The sequence below is a fragment of the Grampus griseus genome (genome assembly GCF_964374135.1).
Source record: "Grampus griseus genome assembly, chromosome: 16".
Lineage (NCBI taxonomy): Eukaryota > Metazoa > Chordata > Mammalia > Artiodactyla > Delphinidae > Grampus > Grampus griseus.
The window spans coordinates 40,118,822-40,139,201 of NC_139010.1; the positions used below are offsets into that span (position 1 = coordinate 40,118,822).

General features: G+C 45.3%; 1 protein-coding gene across 2 annotated transcripts in view; it reads right to left on the bottom strand.

Annotated features, from left to right (window-relative positions):
- Positions 1-20,380, bottom strand: part of VSTM4 (V-set and transmembrane domain containing 4) — an 86,808-nt gene that overhangs the window by 42,208 nt on the left and 24,220 nt on the right. For both annotated transcript variants that reach the window (XR_014297874.1, XM_082673549.1), the window contains exons 4-5: positions 14,460-14,567; positions 4,701-4,734 (exon numbers count right to left, since the gene is read on the bottom strand). Coding sequence is in view for 1 of the 2 variants with exons in the window: in XM_082673549.1 (XP_082529675.1) it covers positions 4,701-4,734; positions 14,460-14,567 (142 nt within the window). In the remaining variant the exon portion in view is untranslated. The remainder of the gene's footprint in view (positions 1-4,700; positions 4,735-14,459; positions 14,568-20,380) is intronic.

A 20,380-nucleotide genomic window follows, 5' to 3' on the forward strand; every position in this document is an offset into this window, starting at 1 on the left:
TTATATATTTTGTCCTAGCATCATTTGTTGGAAAGACTACGCTTTCTCAACTTTTTGGAAAGACTTTGTGAGGGGTTGGTATTCTTATTTTCCTTTAATACTTGGTATGCTTCACCAGTAAAGCAAGGTGGGCCTAGGCTTTTCGTGGCTGGAAACTTTTTAGCTAACAATTTAACTTCTGGACTTATTATAGGTTTATTCAGACTATAGCTTTCTTTTTCAATCAGTTTTGGAAATTTGTATTTTTCTAGGAATTTTTCCATTTCATTTATGTTGTCTAATTTGTTAGAATAAACCTGAATTATCAGGATTATAACTTTTTAATTTTTGTAGGGTTTGTAGTGATTCCTTTTTCCTTTCCTAATTTTGGTAATTGGTTATTTTCTCTCTCTCTTTTTTATTTTCACGGACAGTCTAACTTAAGGTTTGGCAAGTCCATTGATCTTTTCAAAGAACAAACTTTTGGTTTCATTGATACTTCTTTGTGTGTGTGTGTGTGTGTGTGTGTGTGTGTGTTTTCCATGCCATTGATTTCTGTTCTAATCTCTATTATAACCTTTCTTCTGCTTACTTTGGATTTCACTTACCCTGCTTTTTCTAGTTTCTTATGGTGAAAGCTTCTATTGATTTTAGACCCTTCTTCTTGTCTGATATAGGCATTTAAAGGCCATAAATTTTTCTCTAAGCACTACTTTTGCTGCATCCTATAAGTTTTGATATGCTGTGTTTTCATGTTTATTTAATTCAAAATATTTTCTAATTTTTCTTTTGATTTCTTCTTTGACCCCTATATTATTTAAAAGTATGTTGTTTGAAATTCAAAACATTTAGGAATTTCCCAGATTTCTTTCTGTCACTAATTTCTATTTAATTCTGTTGTGGTCAGAGAACAGACTTCATATGATTTCTTACATAAATAAAATACTAATTTTATAAAGATTTGTTTTATGGCCTAGCATGTGGCCTATCCTGGAGAATGTGCCAAATAAACTTGAAAAGAATACATTATGCAGTCACTGGGTAAAGCATTCTTATTTGTCAGGTAAAACTGCTTCATCTTCTGTGTCCTGGTTGATTTTCTCTCTCAGTATTCTATCAATTATTGAGAGTGGAGCATTGAAATTTCCAGCTATTACTCTAGAATAATTGAAAATTTTCATCTTTTAATTTTCTGTTTTTGCTTCATGTATGTTGAGGCTCTGCTGTTTGGTCCAATACAATGTGTTAAATTATCCTCATATGTTGATCTTTTATAATTATAAAACTTCTTTCTTTGTCTCTAGTAATATTTCTTGTCTTAAAGTATGTCTTATTAACTTAACTACCGCCTCTCTTATTGTTCCTACTCGCATGGTGTATCTTTTTCTATCCTTTGGATGCCCTCCACTCTCCTCTGCACATGCATGTTGTCTCAGCCAGAGATATGCTTGACCCAACTGTGACCCAAACCTCAGGCTAGCAGAACCACTGGGCCTCCCTGCTCAATACCGCTAAGACTGCCACTTCCACTGCCAACACTGCTGAACGTGGGCTTTGCACACTGCTCCAAGTCAAGTGAGCCCCCTTCTACCACAATAGAGAGGCTGATGGTCCTCCCAGCATTTCCTGCCATAAAAAAATCTCCTCACCAGCCAAGCTGGGAGGGGAGAATATCAGAGCTGCCCAAGGCCAAAACTCCACAGAGTACCACTGCTCCTCTCAGCAGTTCAGCAGTTTTTCAAGTAGAAAAGCCTCTCAGGTTAATATATACCTCTGGTCTTGCCAAAGTTCTAAAATGGTTACTTTTGTCAATTTTGTTAAGATTTATAGTTGCTTTTTCGGGGAGAGGATTTGCTAATCCCCTCACTCAACCATACTCAGACATCTCTCCTGGGGACGTATACACATACATTTGCACTCACGAAGGCAGGGATTTCTGTCTCTTTACTTCACTGCTGCTTCCCAAGCTCCTAGAACAGTACCTGGTAGACGGTAAGCTCTCAATAAAATAACTTTGCATTTTGATATGAGTAACAGGATTTCTGAGGATCCCAAACTCAATAGCAGGAACGCAAAGCAGTCCAGTATAGGGACTGTTGGGACTGTAAACAGGATCCCCCAGAGATATCAAATACAATTGTTAACTGAAACTTTAACAGAGGTAATTGGACATTCACATACAGTCACAAGAAATAAAGCAGAGAGATCTTATGTACACGTTACCCATTTTTTCCCCGAAGGTTTCCTAAGAAACAGCTTTTTGTTTCATTGATTTTCTCTATCACATTGCTGTTTTCAATTTCATCAGTTCCTGCTTTGATCTTTATTATCTCCTTCCTTCTGTTTGCTTCAGGTTTATTTTGCTCTTTTCCTAATTTCCTGAGGTGAGACCTCAGAATGTTGATTGGAGGGCTTTCATCTCTTCTAATATAAGCGTTTAATACTATAAATTTCACTGTTAGCACAGCTTTAGCTGCATACCACATATTCTGTTACGTCTATTCTCATTTTTGGTCAATCCTATGTATTTTTTATTTCCTTCTAGACTTCCTCTTTGACCCATGGATTTTTTTTTAAGTGTGTTGTTTAATTTCCACATGGTTAGAGATTTTCTTGCTGTTGTTTTATTTCTGCTTTATGGTTTAATTCCACTGCAGTCAGAGAACACATTTTATATGATTTTAATTATTTTAAATTTGTTGGGATTTGTTTTATAACCCAGGATTTGGTCTAAGACAAGCCATATCTTATGGTGAATGTTGCATGGGGGATGGAAAAACATGTGTTCTGCTGTTGGTGGTTGGCGTGTTTGATACATATCAATTTGGTCCTCTTGGGTGACTGTGTTGTTTAGGTCTTCAAAATCCTTGCTAATTCTCTATCTAGTTGGTCTATCTGCTGCTGAGAGGGGATGTTGAAGTTGCCAATTATCATTGTGGACTTATCTATTTCTTCTTTCAGCTCTTTCAGTTTTTGCTTTAGGCATTTTGTGGTTCTGCTATTTGATATGTACACATTTAGGATCTTTGTCTTCCTGGTGGATTGACCCTTTTATCATTATTTAATGTCCCTCTTTATCTCTAGTAAGTTTCTTTGCTCTGAAGTCTATTTTATCATGTATTAGTATGCCCACTCTTGAATTTTTTGGTAATGTTTGCACGGTATATCTTTTTCCATCCTTCTATTTCAATCTTCCTATGTCACTGTGTTTGAAATGAGTTCCTTGTAAAGAGCATATATTTAGGTCATTTTTTTTTTAATCCACTCTGTCAGCTTCTGTCATCTGATGTATTTAAACCACTTACATTTAAGATAAATAGTATGTCAGCAATTAAGTCTGCCATTTTATTATTTGCTTTCTGTCTGTTTTCTGCGGTTCTCATCCCTCTGTTTCTTTATGTTACTTGAACATATTTTAGGATTCTATCTTTATTATTCTATACTGGTTTTGAATGTACTTTTCATAATCCTTTAATAATTGCTTTGAGCATTGCAATACACACATGTGACACCACAGCCCACTGGTAAAAATGTTCTATCACTTGAAGTAAAGTGTGGAAATCTCATTTCTATTTAGGTCACTTACCCTCCTCATTTTTACATATCATAATGCTCTTCTTGAGTATCAGATGGTTTTATAATTTTTTGTTTCAATCATCAAATATTACTTTTTAAACTCATGAAGAAAAGAATAGTCTACTTATGCACCCATATTTCTGCTCTTTCAATTCTTCCTTCTTCTTTCCTAATGCAACAAGATATTTCCTTTTATTTCACGAATTTCTTTTAGCCATTCTTTTAAAGTAGGCCTGATAGTGAAATTAAAAATTCTTTTCGTTTCCGTTCATCTGAGAATGCCTTTATATCCCCTTCATTCCTAAAGGATAGTTTTGCTGAATATAGAATTTGTGGGTGACATTTCTTTTCTTGCAGTATTTGAAAAATGGGCTGCTTCTTTCTGCCCTCCACGGATTCAGATGAAATATGCACTGTCATTCAAATTTGTGTTTCCCTGTAGGTAATGCATTGTTTCTCTCTGGTTGCTTTTAACATATTTCTCTTTGCCTTTGTCTTTCATCATTTTCTTCTTACTACCTTTCAGAGTCCTCCTTTGTCTGTCTCTTATATTATTTCCAGAATTGATAGTTGTGCTTATTAGCAGGGAAGAGCAGAGAGAAATTGATCTAATCCATCCTGTCTGGACCAGAAGTCTCAAATTTTTAAATACTATGAGTTTGCAATATCTACCATAACTCCATAACTATTGTTACCTGTGAGGTGTGTCCCATCAGCTAAAAGGCTAGCATCTTAGCACATGTATCACTAATGGACGCATTCTGTAGAGTAGGACATAGGACAAGCAGGCGTTCGTGGAAGGGGATCAGGAGTGTTTGTGGTCAAAAGGCATCAAAGTGGTTCAGTCCACCTGCCAGCTCCTTCCTAAACAGGGGAACGGTCATTCAAGAGCAGGTGTCAAGCCTCCTCCAGCATGTATGTTGGGCCAGCCTGAACCACATGTTTGCTGGCCCCTCTCAGGGTGACAGTCAGAACATGAAATCTGGAAACATGCAAGTGCATGCAGAACACACATTTTAGGCCAATTTTTGAACTAATATGCAGACGTTAAGGTAAAGATATGAATTTAACCATTTCTTGGTAATATCAAAAGAAAGTAAAATAGCAAAGAGTTTTACTTGAAAACAAGAAGAAAATATTCCTACCTGTTCTGAGGGCATTTCACCAAATAGTGTCTCACTGTGAAAGGAAAAAGATATAGAAGATGGTAAATAAATGCTACTTTAGATATATATTCTCCAGGAATTCCTAGGAAATGTAGGTGGCCAGGTACTGCCCAAACGTTGGCACAACCACCTCTCAGGGCTATTATACTTCTCTTTGGATGAGCACAGCAGAGTCATGGCAAGGACACCACAGTGACTTGATATTGTTCCATACCTGGATCAAGCCAGGCATGAAGCCATACACCTCAGGCTTCCTGGTTACATAACCCCCCAGATTCATTTTTTTTGCCAAGCCAGGTTGAATTGGGTTCTAACCTAGAGTTATAGAGTCACCCAACTTCTGAGCTCTGCCTTAGCCATGAGAAAGGCTTCCTGGGGGCAACTTTTCTCCACTTAGGCGCTCCTGTCTATAAAATGGGTTTTAATTCTCTGATCAAAGCTCTTCCAGGACTAAGAGGAGGTCCTGGGAAACAAACAGCCTTTTTTTTTTTTTTTTTTTTTTTTTTTTTGCAATGACATCCTCCATAGTAGGTCTCCTTCAGAAAAACCGTGTTCTAGCTACAGAGGAAAAATAAGAATACCTAGGCAGTTATCCTAAAAAGTGTCCACTCTAAGCTCATCGTTGAGTTCACCTCAAATAGAAGTAAAGCTGAAACAGCCACAGGGCCCTGGAGTTGTGTAGTAGAGCGTTACATCAATGGCCTCAATGAATCACACATTAATACATCTATCCACATCCTTGTGTAACTCCCTCCCACACGGACTCTGAGCTTGGCCACATGATGTGCTTTGGCCAGTGAAATATTAGCCAATGAGTCACAAGCAGAAGCATAAAAGGCCCTGTGCTCTGAGGTTTGTGAGCTCTCTCTCGCTCGCTCTCTCTCTCTCTCATTGCAGGGAACTCTTCTGCTATCACATGAAGAAGCCTGGCTAGCCTACTGGAAGATGAGACCACATGAAACAGACACAAGTCATCCCAGCTGAGGCGCCGAAGGAGCCAGGCCCCAGCTGACCCACTAGCAGGCTGCAGCTGCATGAGTGATCCAGCTGAGGCCAGAAGAACCGCTCAGCTGAGCCCAGGTCAACTTGCTGACCTGCAGAATTGTGAGCAAATAAAACAGTTGTTGTTTCAAGCTCCTACACTTGAAGTGATCTGTGATGCAAGTGACCAATGCAGGCTCCAAACCAGAAAGACAGAATCAGCGTTAGAGGGGTTTTTTTGGTTTATCTTGTCCAACCCCCTAATAGTATCTGAACTCTTTCTGCATTCCATTTACTTAATACCTACTATATGCTGGATCATTTATAGATGCAATAATAATAAAACCATAGTTCATACTTCCTGAACACTTCATATGTTCCTGGCACTATTCTAAGCTTATTATATAGATCAGTGGTCTTTAGTCTGGGGTTTGCGTACCCCTGGGCACCCTTAGGAAGAATAGTTTTAAGGACATCTGTTTCTGGATCCTCACCTTCCATGGTATTCTTTACTTAGAATTCATTCCCCTGGAACTTGCCTGAGGTCTGGCTGTATTCCTTTCCCTCCCTCCCTGTTACATCACCCTTTCTACTTCATAAAATCAAGGCATACCTCTTACCCATCCTGACTTGTACTACAGAGACCTGTCCTAGGGGTAAAAGCCAGTGGGCATATCAATGGCCCCAATGAATCAATAAATGATTTAAAATATTGGTGTCAGTGTTGAAAAAGCAATGACTGGGCAAATAAACTTTTCACTAGAGGAAAGCGTTCCAATATTTTGCTTTCAACAAGGATTGAAATATGACCGAATCCAGTCCTCAGCTGGTAGAGTATTAAAATCATTTTCGATGATAGATCATTGTGACTTTTGACATAAAACTCAGAAGCAATTTAAAGTACTGAGTGGTATAAGGAAACTTCATCCATTCCTGCCTCTTTTTATATTGAACGAGGTATTTCAGAGCTAACATCTCTTAAAAATATAGGAATAGAAGTGATGCTGAATTCTATTACAAATTCATACAAGAATATAGGAAGTAACAATAAAAATCCATTTCAATAAATATACATTTCCATTAAAATTTTACTTCTTATGATTATTTATCTAAACTTGTATTTATGTGGTTTTGATTAATTTTATATTCATTTCTAAATCTTTACTAATTGTGCAGTATTTACTGATAACTCAATCCAGGAAAAAAATTTAGCACCTAAAGACTTGTGGAATAAGGAAATTTTTTAAATCTTAATTTAAATTTTTATACACATACTATTTTACAGAGAAATATAATCAGTGATCAACAAAGAACTTTCAAAACAAAAATGTAAGAAAATAGGATAAAATTTTGTGGGGGAAGTGGATTGAAGATAAAAATTCGAAGAGAAGAAGGGACAATATAAAATTTCTAATGGCTAACGTTTGTTTTGGAGTCTTTTTAAATCAACAGATGTAGTTAAATTCATGATACTTAGATTTAAAGGAAAGATTTAACCATTTCTTTTTTTTTTTTTTTTTTTTGCGGTACACAGGCCTCTCACTGTCGTGGCCTCTCCCGTTGTGGAGTACAGGCTCTGGACGTGCAGGCTCAGCAGCCACCGCTCACGGGCCCAGCCGCTCTGCGGCATGTGGGATCCTCCCGGACCGGGGCACGAACCTGTGTCCCCTGCATTGGCAGGCGGACTCTCAACCATTGTGCCACCAGGGAAGCCCCAACCATTTCTTTTTAAGATGTCAATATTTGCCTTGGAAATTACATCCTTTACAACAATTTATATTTATGATGAAAAAGTTTAGATGTCAAAAATAAAAAACATTCAATGATGCAAAAATTTTTAAATGATTTTAGGGACTATGCAAACAAAAATGTTTGAAGACCACAACTTTGTACTCTAATTCAATCTTCACAATAACTTTGTCATCATACCTATTTTACAGTGGAGGACACTGAGGCACAGAGAGGTTAACGGCCTTGCCCAAGGTCACACAGCTAATATTATGGGCTGAGTTGTACCCCCTCCCAAATTTATATGTTGAAGCCCTAAAGGCCAATACCTCAAAATATGACTGCATTTGGAGATAGGGCCTTTAAAGGAGTGAGTAAGTTAAAATGAGGTCATTAGGGTGGGCTGGTGTCCTTATAAGAAGAGATTAGGGATACAGACATGCACAGAGGGAAAACCATGTGAAGACACAGGGAGACAATGGCCACCTATAAGCTTTGCTATGGCAGCCCGAGCAAACTAACACACCTGTGAAGGGACAAAACTGGGCAGCCTGACTCCAGAGCCCTCTTGTAACTACTCCACACCATTCTCAGAGGAACTGGGCGGCTGGTATTAGGGCTCCTACAGATGAAAAAAGTAGTGTCCAGGATAAACAGCTGGTCTCCTATCCCAGGGCTGGAGCAGGGCAGAGCCGGGACTGGGCCCTAGAGAACCCCATGCTCTGACCTGTTTGGGAAAGTCCGGTCCAGGGGCAGTAAGGCAGGTAGCCTGCAGATCAGGAAGCCAGGGAGCAGGAGAGCAGCTGGGGGGCTCCTTAGTAATTGGCCATGGGGGCGGGGGACTAACTCAGAAGGGCCAGGAGCCTGGCGAGGAGAGTCGGTGCCAGGCACAGGCCGTGCACCTTAGCCAGCACTTGCCAACTGAAGCTTATGAGGTCTCAGCCCAGTGAATGCAGGGCTGATGTCCCTTTAATGAAGAGGGACAGCCCAGGGGCCAAAAGTGATCCTGGGCACCAAGGGGAAGAATTATGGGCATCTGAGAAATAGACCTTGCCTGGAATCTCCCTTAAATATGCATAGCATAATCACTGCTGATTACATAACTGTGTCACCTGTCTTAGCTAGGGGTTCCCAGAAGCAGAGCCTGTAAGACAGGGATTCAAGTACAGAGTCTATGTGGGAGGCGATCCTAAGAAACCCACTGGAGAGTGGGGAAGTGAGACCAGGAAGAGAAGAAAAGCAATGAAGGGTAATTCTGGAGCCAGTCTCCACCACAGGCCACAGCCTGGCACCCAGGGCACTTGACCCAAAGGCTCCCGGCTCCATGCAAGGCAACCAACCTGCAGAGAAATGAAAACGCGGGACACGGTGTTTTTTAAGTGGTGACTTGTGACCTTCAGGACTTTGAGGACTCTAAAAGAAAGGGCTGTTTTTCTCACCTCTTCCGATAGGAAGACATTTGTGAGCACGAGGTCCTGAGCCACCATTCCTCTGCCTTGTAGCCTAGGGCCACGCTGCACCCAGAGGCCACCGCATGGCCAAACGTCCCAGATGACATGTCCAGGCCGGAGGCCATCAATGCCACCTGGGACTGTCCCTGTCACCACTACCTACCCCACTATGGTTAATCGGGGGTGGAGGCAGCCATGCCCCCCATCCTATCACGCTCTGTAGCAGTGTTAGGGCCTCTGAGGTACGGCTGACCTTCCCCCTCATTGCCCCCCAACTTGCCTGCACCTTCTTCAGAACCCCAGGCCTTGCAGAGACTCTGAGATAGGTCCTGTGGATACTCCTGCTCCATTCACAGAGCATTCTGCACGCACAGTGAGCACAGTGGCATCCCCTGCACAGGGCCCGGTGCATTTGCACGGTGCTCTCCCAGCATCCTCCCGCCCCAGCACAGGCAGGCGCCCTGCAGCCTGGAAAAGCACCATCTGCGTCTCTCTGGAGGGTCAGGACTGGGATGCCCTCTTCCTACCCCAGCCGTTTCCTCTGCGCAGCAGGGTGCTCCCGCCACGCCAAGCTCAAGGGCCAGCCCCTCCAGGAAGCAGCCCTGCCTTGACCACGTTTCCAGGCCGGCACAGTTACAAGGACAGGTAAAGCCGTCTCCCTCAGTCACCAGGTGGAAAGCGGAGGGGGAGAACCAAGTTTTCTACCTCCTGTTGTCTTGGTACAAAGAGCATTTTAGGGCCACAGCCGTTCAGTGAAACCACCAGTGCATAAAGTTCTCTATCTAGAGTCATGCTGTCCTGTATGGTAGTCGTGAGCTAGGGTGGCTATCAAGTACGGGAAATGTAACTGGTCCAGAATACGATGTGCTGGAACTGTGAAATCTTAGGGGCTCAGGATGTGTATTTGGGGCCTGAGAAGACCTGCTAGATTTCAGCCTTCATATGAAAAAAGGAATGTAAAATATCTCTTTCAGAATCTTTATGATGATGCTTGTTGAAATGGTATTTCAGATATATTGGGTTTAATAAAATGGATTAAAATTAATGTCACCTGCTATCTTTTTACTTTTTAAATGTGACTACTAAAAAAAAAATTGTCCAACTACATGCACAGCCCACCTTGCATTTCTACTCGGGACAGTGCACAGGGGGGTTGTATCTGCCCTAGTCGTCGGGAGGGCTGAGCCACCGTCGCCATGACTACAATGGAGGGATGCCACCCGGAGAGGTGGAGCACACACAGAAGAAGGTGGCCCCTGGAGCTGCCCAGGCCCAGGACTGGCAGAGTAACTTTTATCCCCATTTCACAGTGAGGACACCTGGGGCTCAGGACATTTATTTGGGGCCTGAGAAGACCTGCTTTACAAGTAAAGGAGCTTGAATCCAGGCCCTAGGTCCAGCGCTCTATTCACGAAGCTACTGGGGAGGCTTCCGAGAACCCACTCGGGGAGACGGGCTCCCTTCTGATGGGGCAGTGGGCCCAGGAGAGCTCACCGAGCCTTCCCACACGCTCTGATGACCAAGCCTGTGTCTCAGAAGTGTTGGAGGGAAGAGCTAATGCTGGGGTGTCCCAGTGTCCAAGCGTCTCTGATGCCAGGCTGGTGAGCCCTTCATCCTCCCCAAGATCCCAGGGACACCTTGTCCACAGCCACCCCATTCTGTAACTGGCAGTCTCCTCCCTCCACTAAGCGGGGCTGTGAGTGGGAGGCAGCGCCCCAGCTCTCTCTTTCTTGTACTTCTGGGAGAAAAGATCACAGGCCCTTCGATCCCATCACCACGGGTAAGCAAGTAGAGAGCCAGTATGTGGCAGGCAGATGTAGGTGCCTAGCAAGCCGTGGGGAGCCTGGCTTTGGAGCCAGGGTTTTAGCACATCGAGTGCAAGCTAAACGCAGTCATGACAAACGTGAGAGCCGAGACAAAGGGGCTAGACCCCTCTCCCTCTGGCTGCGTGTGCCTTCAAAGCCGTCCTTTTAAAAGCTCAAACATGGAAGGCTGAGGGATTGCTGGGGCCACACCAAAGCAGCAGGTATGGACTCATTCCGGAAGAAGCAAAGGCCTTTGAAACCAGTGTGCTTGAAAATCCACTAGAGTAACGCCACCAGGATTGGTGCATTCCAGGGTGACTCAGAGCTGCAGAGGCCCTGGGATGAAGCTCCGGGCACCCCGGCACTCACAAAGATTAGGGATGGAGACCCACAGCTCAGAGGAAAGTAGAAAGTAAGTCACACGTGGTGCAATTAACTCCAGCTCTATGAACAATGAGCGCCCTAGGAGGACAGGGTGAGGGCAGGGCAGCAGGAAGGTGAGAGAGAAGGGGACTGGCCCTCAGGTCCCCTGGCTTCCAGGATGGGGTGTGTGTATCTCAGGGGCCCAGCGGGAGATCACAGCAGGAGCAGACAGCTGCTCTGACATCCTCCTTTCAGACAGATCTTGCCGAGCAGGCGGGAGAGCGGGTGCCAGGCTGTCCTCTGCTTCCCACGTGTGTGTGAGGAGCCTGCAAACCTGCGTGCTCTGTGGCTCCCACGCAGGCAGGAGGATGCAGAAGGACCAACAAACATACACTTGCACAGGAAACCCAGAAAATGTCTATATAACAAGGGGGTCTGGGCCTGATTTGATTTTTGTGCATCCAGGGAGCACAGTTTATCTATGAGTTTCATTTCAAGATAGTAATGGGATCATTTCAAAATATTCATTGTAAAGAGAAGCGCTGAGTAGGCTAGAGTGAAAAAGAAATGGTTCTAAGGCCTTGCTACTCAGAGTGAGGCCTCCCATCATCAGGGTGGCACTGCCTGCACTTCTCATTAGAAATGCAGACTGTCAGGCCTGCCCTTACGCTCTGAATCAGAATCTGCATTGGAGCAGGTTCTCAGGTGAGCAGTCTGTTCCTGAAGGTTTGGGCAGTGCTGTTCTAAGCCTCTCAGGTCCAGGTGAGGGCTAACGCCAGGCCTAACATGCACAGTCCTGCCAGGGATACAGGATGCCAGCCTGCGGGCAGCGGTTGTACCAGACGGACGCCAAGCCCCCGAGGAGCTGCGGGAGCCATGAACTGCTGTCTGGGGAGGACCTAGGCAACAACCGCATTGAAGGCTGAAGGAAAATTCCTCGGCAACGTCAGCCCCCAGATGGCTGAGGTTTTCTTGAACAGAAACACGGAGGCTGAGGATCGGGCTGGGCTTGGGCTCTGCCACTCCCTTGTTTCAGGACTTGATCAAGCTCCCCAGCTGTGTCCTCTGTCAAATGGGAGCAATATGGGCTGTCACTCGGGCCGGTGGTGAGGACTCATGAGAACGTGGAGGGGCCAGCAAGGGGTCTGGCCCACAGCAGGTGCTCAGGCAAAGCTCTTGACAGCTCATAGGGCTTCAGACGCTGTGCACAGGCACACACGAGGCCATCTGGAGCCCACTCCCGGGGGCACGAGGGCAGCTAAGATCTGGGTTCTCAGTGGCTCTGTGGGAAGCCTGGAGCTTATGTCCCAGTCTGCCTCGTTGGCTTTGGAGGAGAAGGACTTCTCCTGAACTGCCTACGTTACTTTGTTTTCCTGCTCCTCCCCACGGCCTAAGAGGGCCTGCACTCCAGGCAGATTTCTCTATCATGCCCCTGAGCCCAGGCAGAGGTGCCTTTTGAGCAAAACAGGCTTGGAGACTGCCAATGTGGCATGAAAACTCCAACAGCTGGGAACAAAGCAGCTGGGAAACAAAGCCATTTGCCCACCATTTGTTGAGCAGCTGTCACGAGCCGAATTCCAAGGAGAATGGGTCAGATGCATGGTCCCTGTCTTACACACCATCCTCCTGGAGGGAGGCAAATACATTTGCACGTGTGCAACATGTGCCACGAGCTCATCAAAGCCATCAAGTCTTTGGAAAAGCTCGGGCACCGTGGATGACGTATGCGCAGGCGTGGAGGGAGGCTCTCAGAGTGCAGCACAGACGCACAGAGCACGGTGCGCAGGGCACGGGCTGTGGAAGAAGGACCTGGCTAGAGCTCTGGCTCTGCCTCCAGTGCTGCATGGCTCTGCGCACCCGTCCAGCTCCCCATCCCTTCTCTCCACCCTGCTCGGGCCCTGGAGGCTGACCTCTGTGCACGTCCTCTGGCTTCCAGTCTGGGTGGCAGGACCAAAGGAAAGCAGCCGTGGGACACCTGAGGGCAGGGGGCAGGGAGGGGCTGAGGAAGGTAGGCTCCTGGCTCCCTCCCTGCTGCAGCCTGGTTTGGCATTGCCTGAGTCCCTCTTCTAAGGCTCTTATTGGTGACAATTCTCCCACAGCTGCAGCTCTCAAAAGTTCCAGAAACCTCTTCTCCCCTTGTCCCCTAAGCTCCCCCAGGTGCTGGTCCCTGAATGCCTTTCTCTCCCTCCCTCCCAGATTCCTTTAGCCCTGACTGCACCTCTGGGGAGAGTCCCCTCTGGCAACTCTGCTCAGTTTCTCTGTTTAATTGTCCCCCTAAGCCATGACCACCAAATGTAATACTTCCCAGCTTTATGACCTTGGGCTAATAGTAATAATTATTATATATAACTATAACCATAGTCATCATAAATGCAGGACACTTACAAGGAGCTGGAATGGGTAAAGGGTTTTATTTGTGGGGTTTTTTTTTTTTTCAACTTAATCCTCACAACAGTCCTGTGAGACTGGTATACTGGTATTTTCCCCATTATTTAGAGGGAGAAGGTGAGGCACGGCAGGTAAGTCATCAGCTGGTAGGTGAAGAGTCGCCATTTGAACCAGAGTTATTCTAATTCCAGAGCCCAGCTCTTACCCAGATCATCTCTGGGAGCTGCAGGGTCCCCATCCGTTTCAGAAATTCTGAAGTCGGGGTGCACAGGGAGGGTATTTCAGAGGAAACAGGAGCTGGTGGAAACGCGACCTGGAGGTTTGGTGAGAGGCGGGAACTAGAGAGAGAAAGCAGGCAGCATTCACAGGGAGATAAGAGTCAGAGTCATGAGAACTGTAATCACTAAGGAAGAAAGAGTAAAGCAAGAAGGGGCTAAGGACAGAACCCAGGGGACAGGGACACCAACAAGAAAGGAGACGGAAGGAAGGGAACACTCAGACTGGACAGGAAGAGAAGGGAAGGGGTGCCTTTCCAGTCCCATCTGCCTGCCAGGCGCAGTGTCAGGTACTGCAATTAAATTATGAACACACAACAACATTCAATCTAAGGAAGGTGGTGTCCATCCCATGTCATTTAATAAATGAGGAAACCAAAGTTCAGAGTGGTTAAGGAACGTGTCAAAAACTCAGTCTTGAGCGGCAGAGCCAGAATCAAACCCAGGGTCATCTGACTCCACAGCCTCTTCTGGGAGGAAGAGAGAGGTAAGGGCCCTCAGAAACCACCGAAGGAAGGGATTTGAGCAAAGGGGGTACTGAAATGATGTCAACAGTGGCCACAGTTGATTTTAGCAGAGTCTAAGGTAGGCAAATCTCCTCACTCACACTGCTTACCAGTCACAGGTCAATAATCCCCGACTCAGGGTGCATCTTTCAACGAAAGTGATACTTTGCCCAACATCTTCCGCCTGTCTGTGGTTTGGTTGTGCTCCCACTCCAGACATGACTCTTATCTGTTCTCTTACCTCTGGATTTCCTCTTGCTAAACACAGACTGCCAGATGATGGTCAGAGTGAAGAGCAGAACGCTGAGAATCCCCACACAGCACACGAGCACAGCGTACACGTAGAGGTCTGGAAGGCAGGGACACGCAGATGATTGCCGGGACAGGCCACACCACGGGAGACGCTCCGAATAAAAAAACTTCACACGTTATCAACACTCAACTCAAAATGAACCACAAGCCTAAATGTAAAAGAGACACAAGAAAACTTCTGGAAAAAACATAGAAGAAAAATCTTTGAGATCTAGGACTAAGCAGAGAATTTTTAGCCTTGACACCAAAAGCACCATCCAGATAAGGAAAACTTGATAAATTAGAAAAATTAGATTTCCTCAAAATTTAAAACTTTGCTCTGTAAATACCCATATGAAGAATGAGATATCCCACATATTGGGATAATATCTGTCAGAACAGCCAAAATAAAAACTAGGACAATACCAAATGCTGACAAAGATACAGGTGAGACATTGCTGGTGAGAATGTAAGACGGTGCGGCCGCTCTGGAAAAACAGGTTGGCCGCTTCTTAAAAGATACACCTACGACTATCATGCAACCCACCAACTGCTCTCTGGGGCATTTGTCCAGAGAAATGAAAACTTAAGTTCACACGAAAACCTGTACGTGTATGTTTGTAGCAATTTTATTCATAATAACCAAAAACTGGAAACAGCCCAGATGTCCTTCAGCGTGTGAATGGGTAAGCAAACTGTGGTCCATCCACACCATGAAACACTTCTCAGCAATAGAAGGGAATGAACTATTGCACAAAGCATTATATTGAGTGGGAAAAAAAATCCCCCCAAATTACATACTGTATGATTTTATTTATACAACGTTTTTGGAACGACAAAATGATAGAAATGGAGAACAGATTAGTGGTTGCCAGGGGTTAAGGAGGGAACAGATGGGAGAAAAATGAGTCTTGCTATCAGGGACCCTTGCAGTGATGGGAATGTTCTATATCTCGGCTATATCAATGTCAATATCCTGGTTGCAATGTTATACTACAGTTTTGTAAGATGACACCATTGGGAGAAATTGGATAAAAGGGTACCAACTGGTACAAGGAATCTCTCTGCATTACTTATTAGAAATATATGTTAATCTACAATTATCTCAAAATAAGTTTGTTTTACGTTCCAATGATTCAATCATGTTCATGTGTATCTTAGTTTAGGCTGCTATAACAAAATACCATAGACTGGGTGACTTAGACGACAAACATTTATATCTCACAGTTCTAGAGACTAGGAAGTCCAAGATCAAGGCACTGGCAGGTGCAGTGTCTGGTAAGGACTCTATTCCTGGTTTGGAGACGTCTTCTCTTGGTATCCTCACGTGGAGGAGAACAGAGAGCAAGCAAGCAAGCTCTCAAGGATCCCTTCTTATAAGGACACTAATCCCATTCATGAGGGCTCCACGCTCATTACCTAATCACCTCCCAAAGGCCCTACCTCCTGATACCATCACATTAGGGGTTAGGATTTCAACATATGAATTTTAGGGGACACGAACATTCAGACCATAACAATATACATCCATTTCTTAAACTCCAGGGATCAACTTTGTCACCGATCTGATTGATACGATGCCCAAACTGCTCAGAAAGCAAAAGGGAAGCTAGAATCATTATTTTAATCTTCTATGAAGCAAAAGCCTGCAGATATGTGAACTTAGAAAATGTTTGAACTTAGCAAAAATGTTTCTCTGCTGACAAATTTCTTTAGCCAACAGACATATTCAGTCTGCTCTTAGGTACAAGAAATATAATGATGAACATCCAAAGGTCTTCTCGTCAAGAAATCAGAGGGCTGCATGGTACCTGAACCATAGAAATACGTGTCCAGAACCAGAAACACGCAGAAGAGGGACCCATCCCGGTTGGGGCGGTTGGGAGGGGCTTCCCAGAGGACTGGACCTCTGTGGTGAGTTGTAGTTAAAATAACACAGACAGTGCAAAAATACAGAGAGAGAATAAAGATAGAGAGAGAAAAAAAGTCATCAGCCATCCATCACTTTGAGTTAACTACTGCTGTACTTTATGATGTATACATATAATTTTTAAATTAAGAGCCTACTGTTTTATATCTTTCTTTTTATTTAAATTTCATTTTCTCATTATGCTCTCTGCAAAAAGTGATTTTAATTTTGAAAACTATGATAAAAGTTTGTGGTATTAATACATCATCATGAGAGACTTAATATCTTATCACTGGCTACTCAAAGTGTTCCGAACGTCCCTATAATAAATGATTCTGTGATAAGTATTCACAACCTTAAACCTTAATGAGTCTCTCACACTGTGTTCTCAAGATTAAAGTTCCTAGAAGTGGAATTACTGAGTCAGCAAGAATGCACTCGGGACCTAGAGAAGCAGCTGATTAAGTGCTTAAGCTGAAAAAGCAAGCAGTAAGCCTACTGGGGTGGCTGGCTTCCGCGGCGAGCCTGGAGAAGCAGGTAAGGCTATATGGTCAAGGAGAGGGAAGGAGGGGGAATGGGATGGAATCAGACATCTTGGGTTCCCCTGGGAGGCCCGGGGATGTCCCTGCCCCTGGAGTGCCTCCCTTGGTCTCAGGTTCAGCCAGCATATTCACTTAAGCTAGTTAAACTAAGTAGAAAATACAATAGGACAAGGTTGCAGGTGAAGGGAGCACTTGCACTAATATTTAGGGAACACGGCAGGTGGGTGGGAACGAGAAAGAGTGTCCTACAAAGAGAGCAGGAGCCAGGAGCCAGTCACAGGAGCTGAGGAGGACCCAGTGAGAGTTCTAGAAGCCAAGAGAGTAGAATGCTGTAAGAAAGATTCTCTAACAGCATCACGTGCTACTAGAAAACCCCCACTGGGATTTCCCACTAGGAAGCTACTGGAAAAGTCCTGGAGGAAAGTCCTTTCAGTGTGATGGGAGGGACAAAGCCAGGTTACAGGGGTCGAGGAGCTCCATGGGGTATGAGGAGACTACACAGAAATAGAGAAAACTCTCCCCTGTAACTGAGATCAAAACTGCCTTTCTAAATAGACGCCTGTGTCTCGGATGTGTGGGTCTTGAAACTTAATACAGTAGAGAACTCTGCAAGTGGTCAGTTAGGAGACAGGCTTGGGCCTCCATTTAAACAACATGAAATTCCAAGGGACAGAGCAGAGGTCACAGACTGGGACTCAGGACAGGATACAGGACAGGACAGAACACGGAGAACATAAGGCTAGTCCTGGATTTACACACTGTTGAGCAAACTATTCTGGGAACAGGACTGCAGAGCCATTTCTGGCACCAGCGGCTGGGAAACAATGTGGTCACAGTGCCAGGCAGACAGAACGGGGGCTGGTGGGCGCAGCATCTGCCTCAAAAGGGTTCCAGAGATTCAGGCCCCGGGACCAAAAGGCAACAGCGATTTGGCTTCAGTCTTGGGATGGAGAGAAGAACTATCTTCCTAAAGTTTCTGCACTGCTGGAGCGAAGCGACCTAACCCACAAGCTCCCCTCTTCATCAGAACTCTTTCTTTGGTTGCAGGAACCAAAGTGGGAACAAGGTCGCAGCGAGACTCTCCCACGAGTGTCCCCAGAAGCATGCTGCAGACATCTGTGGCCCACTCTCAGGCAGGAGGCGAGGGGCACCAGGAGGCCCACACGATGGTTTCAGATCACAGCCTCCTCAACGCGCACAGAGGGGGCTCGCCACGGGGAGCCGCAGCTGCAGTCATAAAACATCTGGCCTGTCTGGAAGGTTCAGCTACGCTGCCAAGCACACAGGCCCTCCAGTCTGTGGACACCGGCCAGCAGGCACCAGCCGCCCGCACGTGGGTCCCCACAGGCCTAGGATGGATCATGCCTGCTCTATTGTATTCTTGAAGCCACAAGAACAGTAAAAAGTGTCACCTTGTAGGAGGAGGAAAAACTCAAGAAGAACACCTGAGTTTCCCTGGACTGGGCAGCAGCCACTACCCCAAGGTGCTGACTTTTTCCTCTGTTCCAATCATTCCTTTGCTGCACAAAGGCAATCTCCCTGCTGTATCTACTCAGAATGCTAAAACCACCTCCCCTTTCTCTGAAAACAAAGGTTAAACCCTGAGTCATTTGAGCCGGGGTCACAAACTCCCAACACTCCAGGGATACATTTTGCCAGCAGGCTAGAGCCAAGCTCTGCCCCGGGGACACAGGCAGCCACAGTGCAGCTCCAGACATCGTTCTCAGGCTGGAATACTGGCCCAACGTTGCCCTATCTTCCGTCTTTTCCTTTACCTTTCATGTAAACACCTCTCTAATTATAAATGTGGGCCAGAGGTTTTCAAACTCAGACCCATCCAAACAATGCTTGTCTGGAGGCTGAATCCAAACCTTCAGGTTCAAATTGAACAAAACATCTGCACTTAACCAAATCTGGGTTTAGCTTTTAAAATACCACAGAACACTGAACACTCAAAATAATTCTAAAAATCTTGTTATATTCTCCAAATTCACTTGCAGTTTCGTCTTCTGCCATTGGACTTCCAAAGACATTGCTTCGTTGGACTCAACTGCAAGCCGCCATGCAGAAAGTTATCTCCCTGCTGCCCCCGGCCCGGGGCCTCCCTGAAGCAGATGGTTGGGCCGGCAGGCTGGAGCGATGTGCACGTGGCAGGGAGGCCAAGACAAGGTGCACAACGTCTGCATGCCAGCTCCCACCCTCCCAGAAAGCCAGGCCACACCAGGCAGAGCGGTCCCCGCTCTGCATACCTCTTGCCCGGCAACGCTGAGGCCGGCTGGAGTATTCAGAGCTGCTTTGAAACCCAGTGACCCCAGCATTCCTCAGCACAGGGAAGGAACCCAACTCCCCCCAGACCACTAAATCCAGAAGGTCAATGTCCATCCTCTACATTGCCAGGGCAACGACAAATACCTAGATCACAGTTATGTTGAGAAAACCTCGTACTTCTACTAATTTTTTTATCCAGCCGGTGATAACATCTTGCTCGGGGAGAAATACCTGAGCAATAGCCTTGAAGGATTTTAACTCACTCCAGCGTCTCACCAAGAGAACTGACAATGCTTTTTTTTGTGTGCTGCAGGCAAACGGCCAGGCCGAGCTAAGCCCCAGGAGGATGGATATCCGTCCTCAAGCCCTGCCGCAGCTCTCCCATCCAGGAACAAAAGGGCAAAGGCCTGGGATCAGGCGCTGGGGAATTTCAACTGTACCCCTGACCTCGCCAACGCTGTGGCTGGGTTAAAAAAGCAAAACCCATAGATGCTGCTGCCGCTGCTGCTGCTGAAATCACAGGGAAAGAGCACTTTGGACACAGCTGCTCTGAGGCAGGATACACAGTGAGAATTCCAATTCAGCCTTCCTAAAGGGACCCAATTCTCTGCGTTGAGAAGACAGTGCATGTTGGCCTACAGATTTTTTGCAGAGTTAGATCGAGAATAACCCTGATATTCTGTAGCTACACAAGAATTTAAAAATATCATTAATTATACAAAGCGTTTTAGAGATGCTGATTGTGCCACAAGGCATGTGTGGACTTTTAAATGCTACAATCCTGCCAAATATATAAAGTCTTGGGTTTTGTACCATAGCATTTTCAAACAGTTCTTGGACCACTTGCACCAGAAACACCTCAAGCCCTGATGAAGTGCAAATTCTTTTATCTCTTCCTAAATATAATAATCAGATTCTTGGTAGGGGGTGGGGCAGGGTGGGGGGGCAGCCCAGAGTCTGGGTTACTAACAACCCCCACATGATACCCTTATGCATCTGATGATAAACAGGGCTCCTGCTGTCACATCTGCCAGTGGCCTACCTTAGGGAGCCCCCAGGACATCTCCAGACTCCCACCTCTTCCCAGTGCCTGGGTCATAGGACAGCCTCAGAAATATGGATACATCAATTGCTTTTTCCACTGCTTCACTT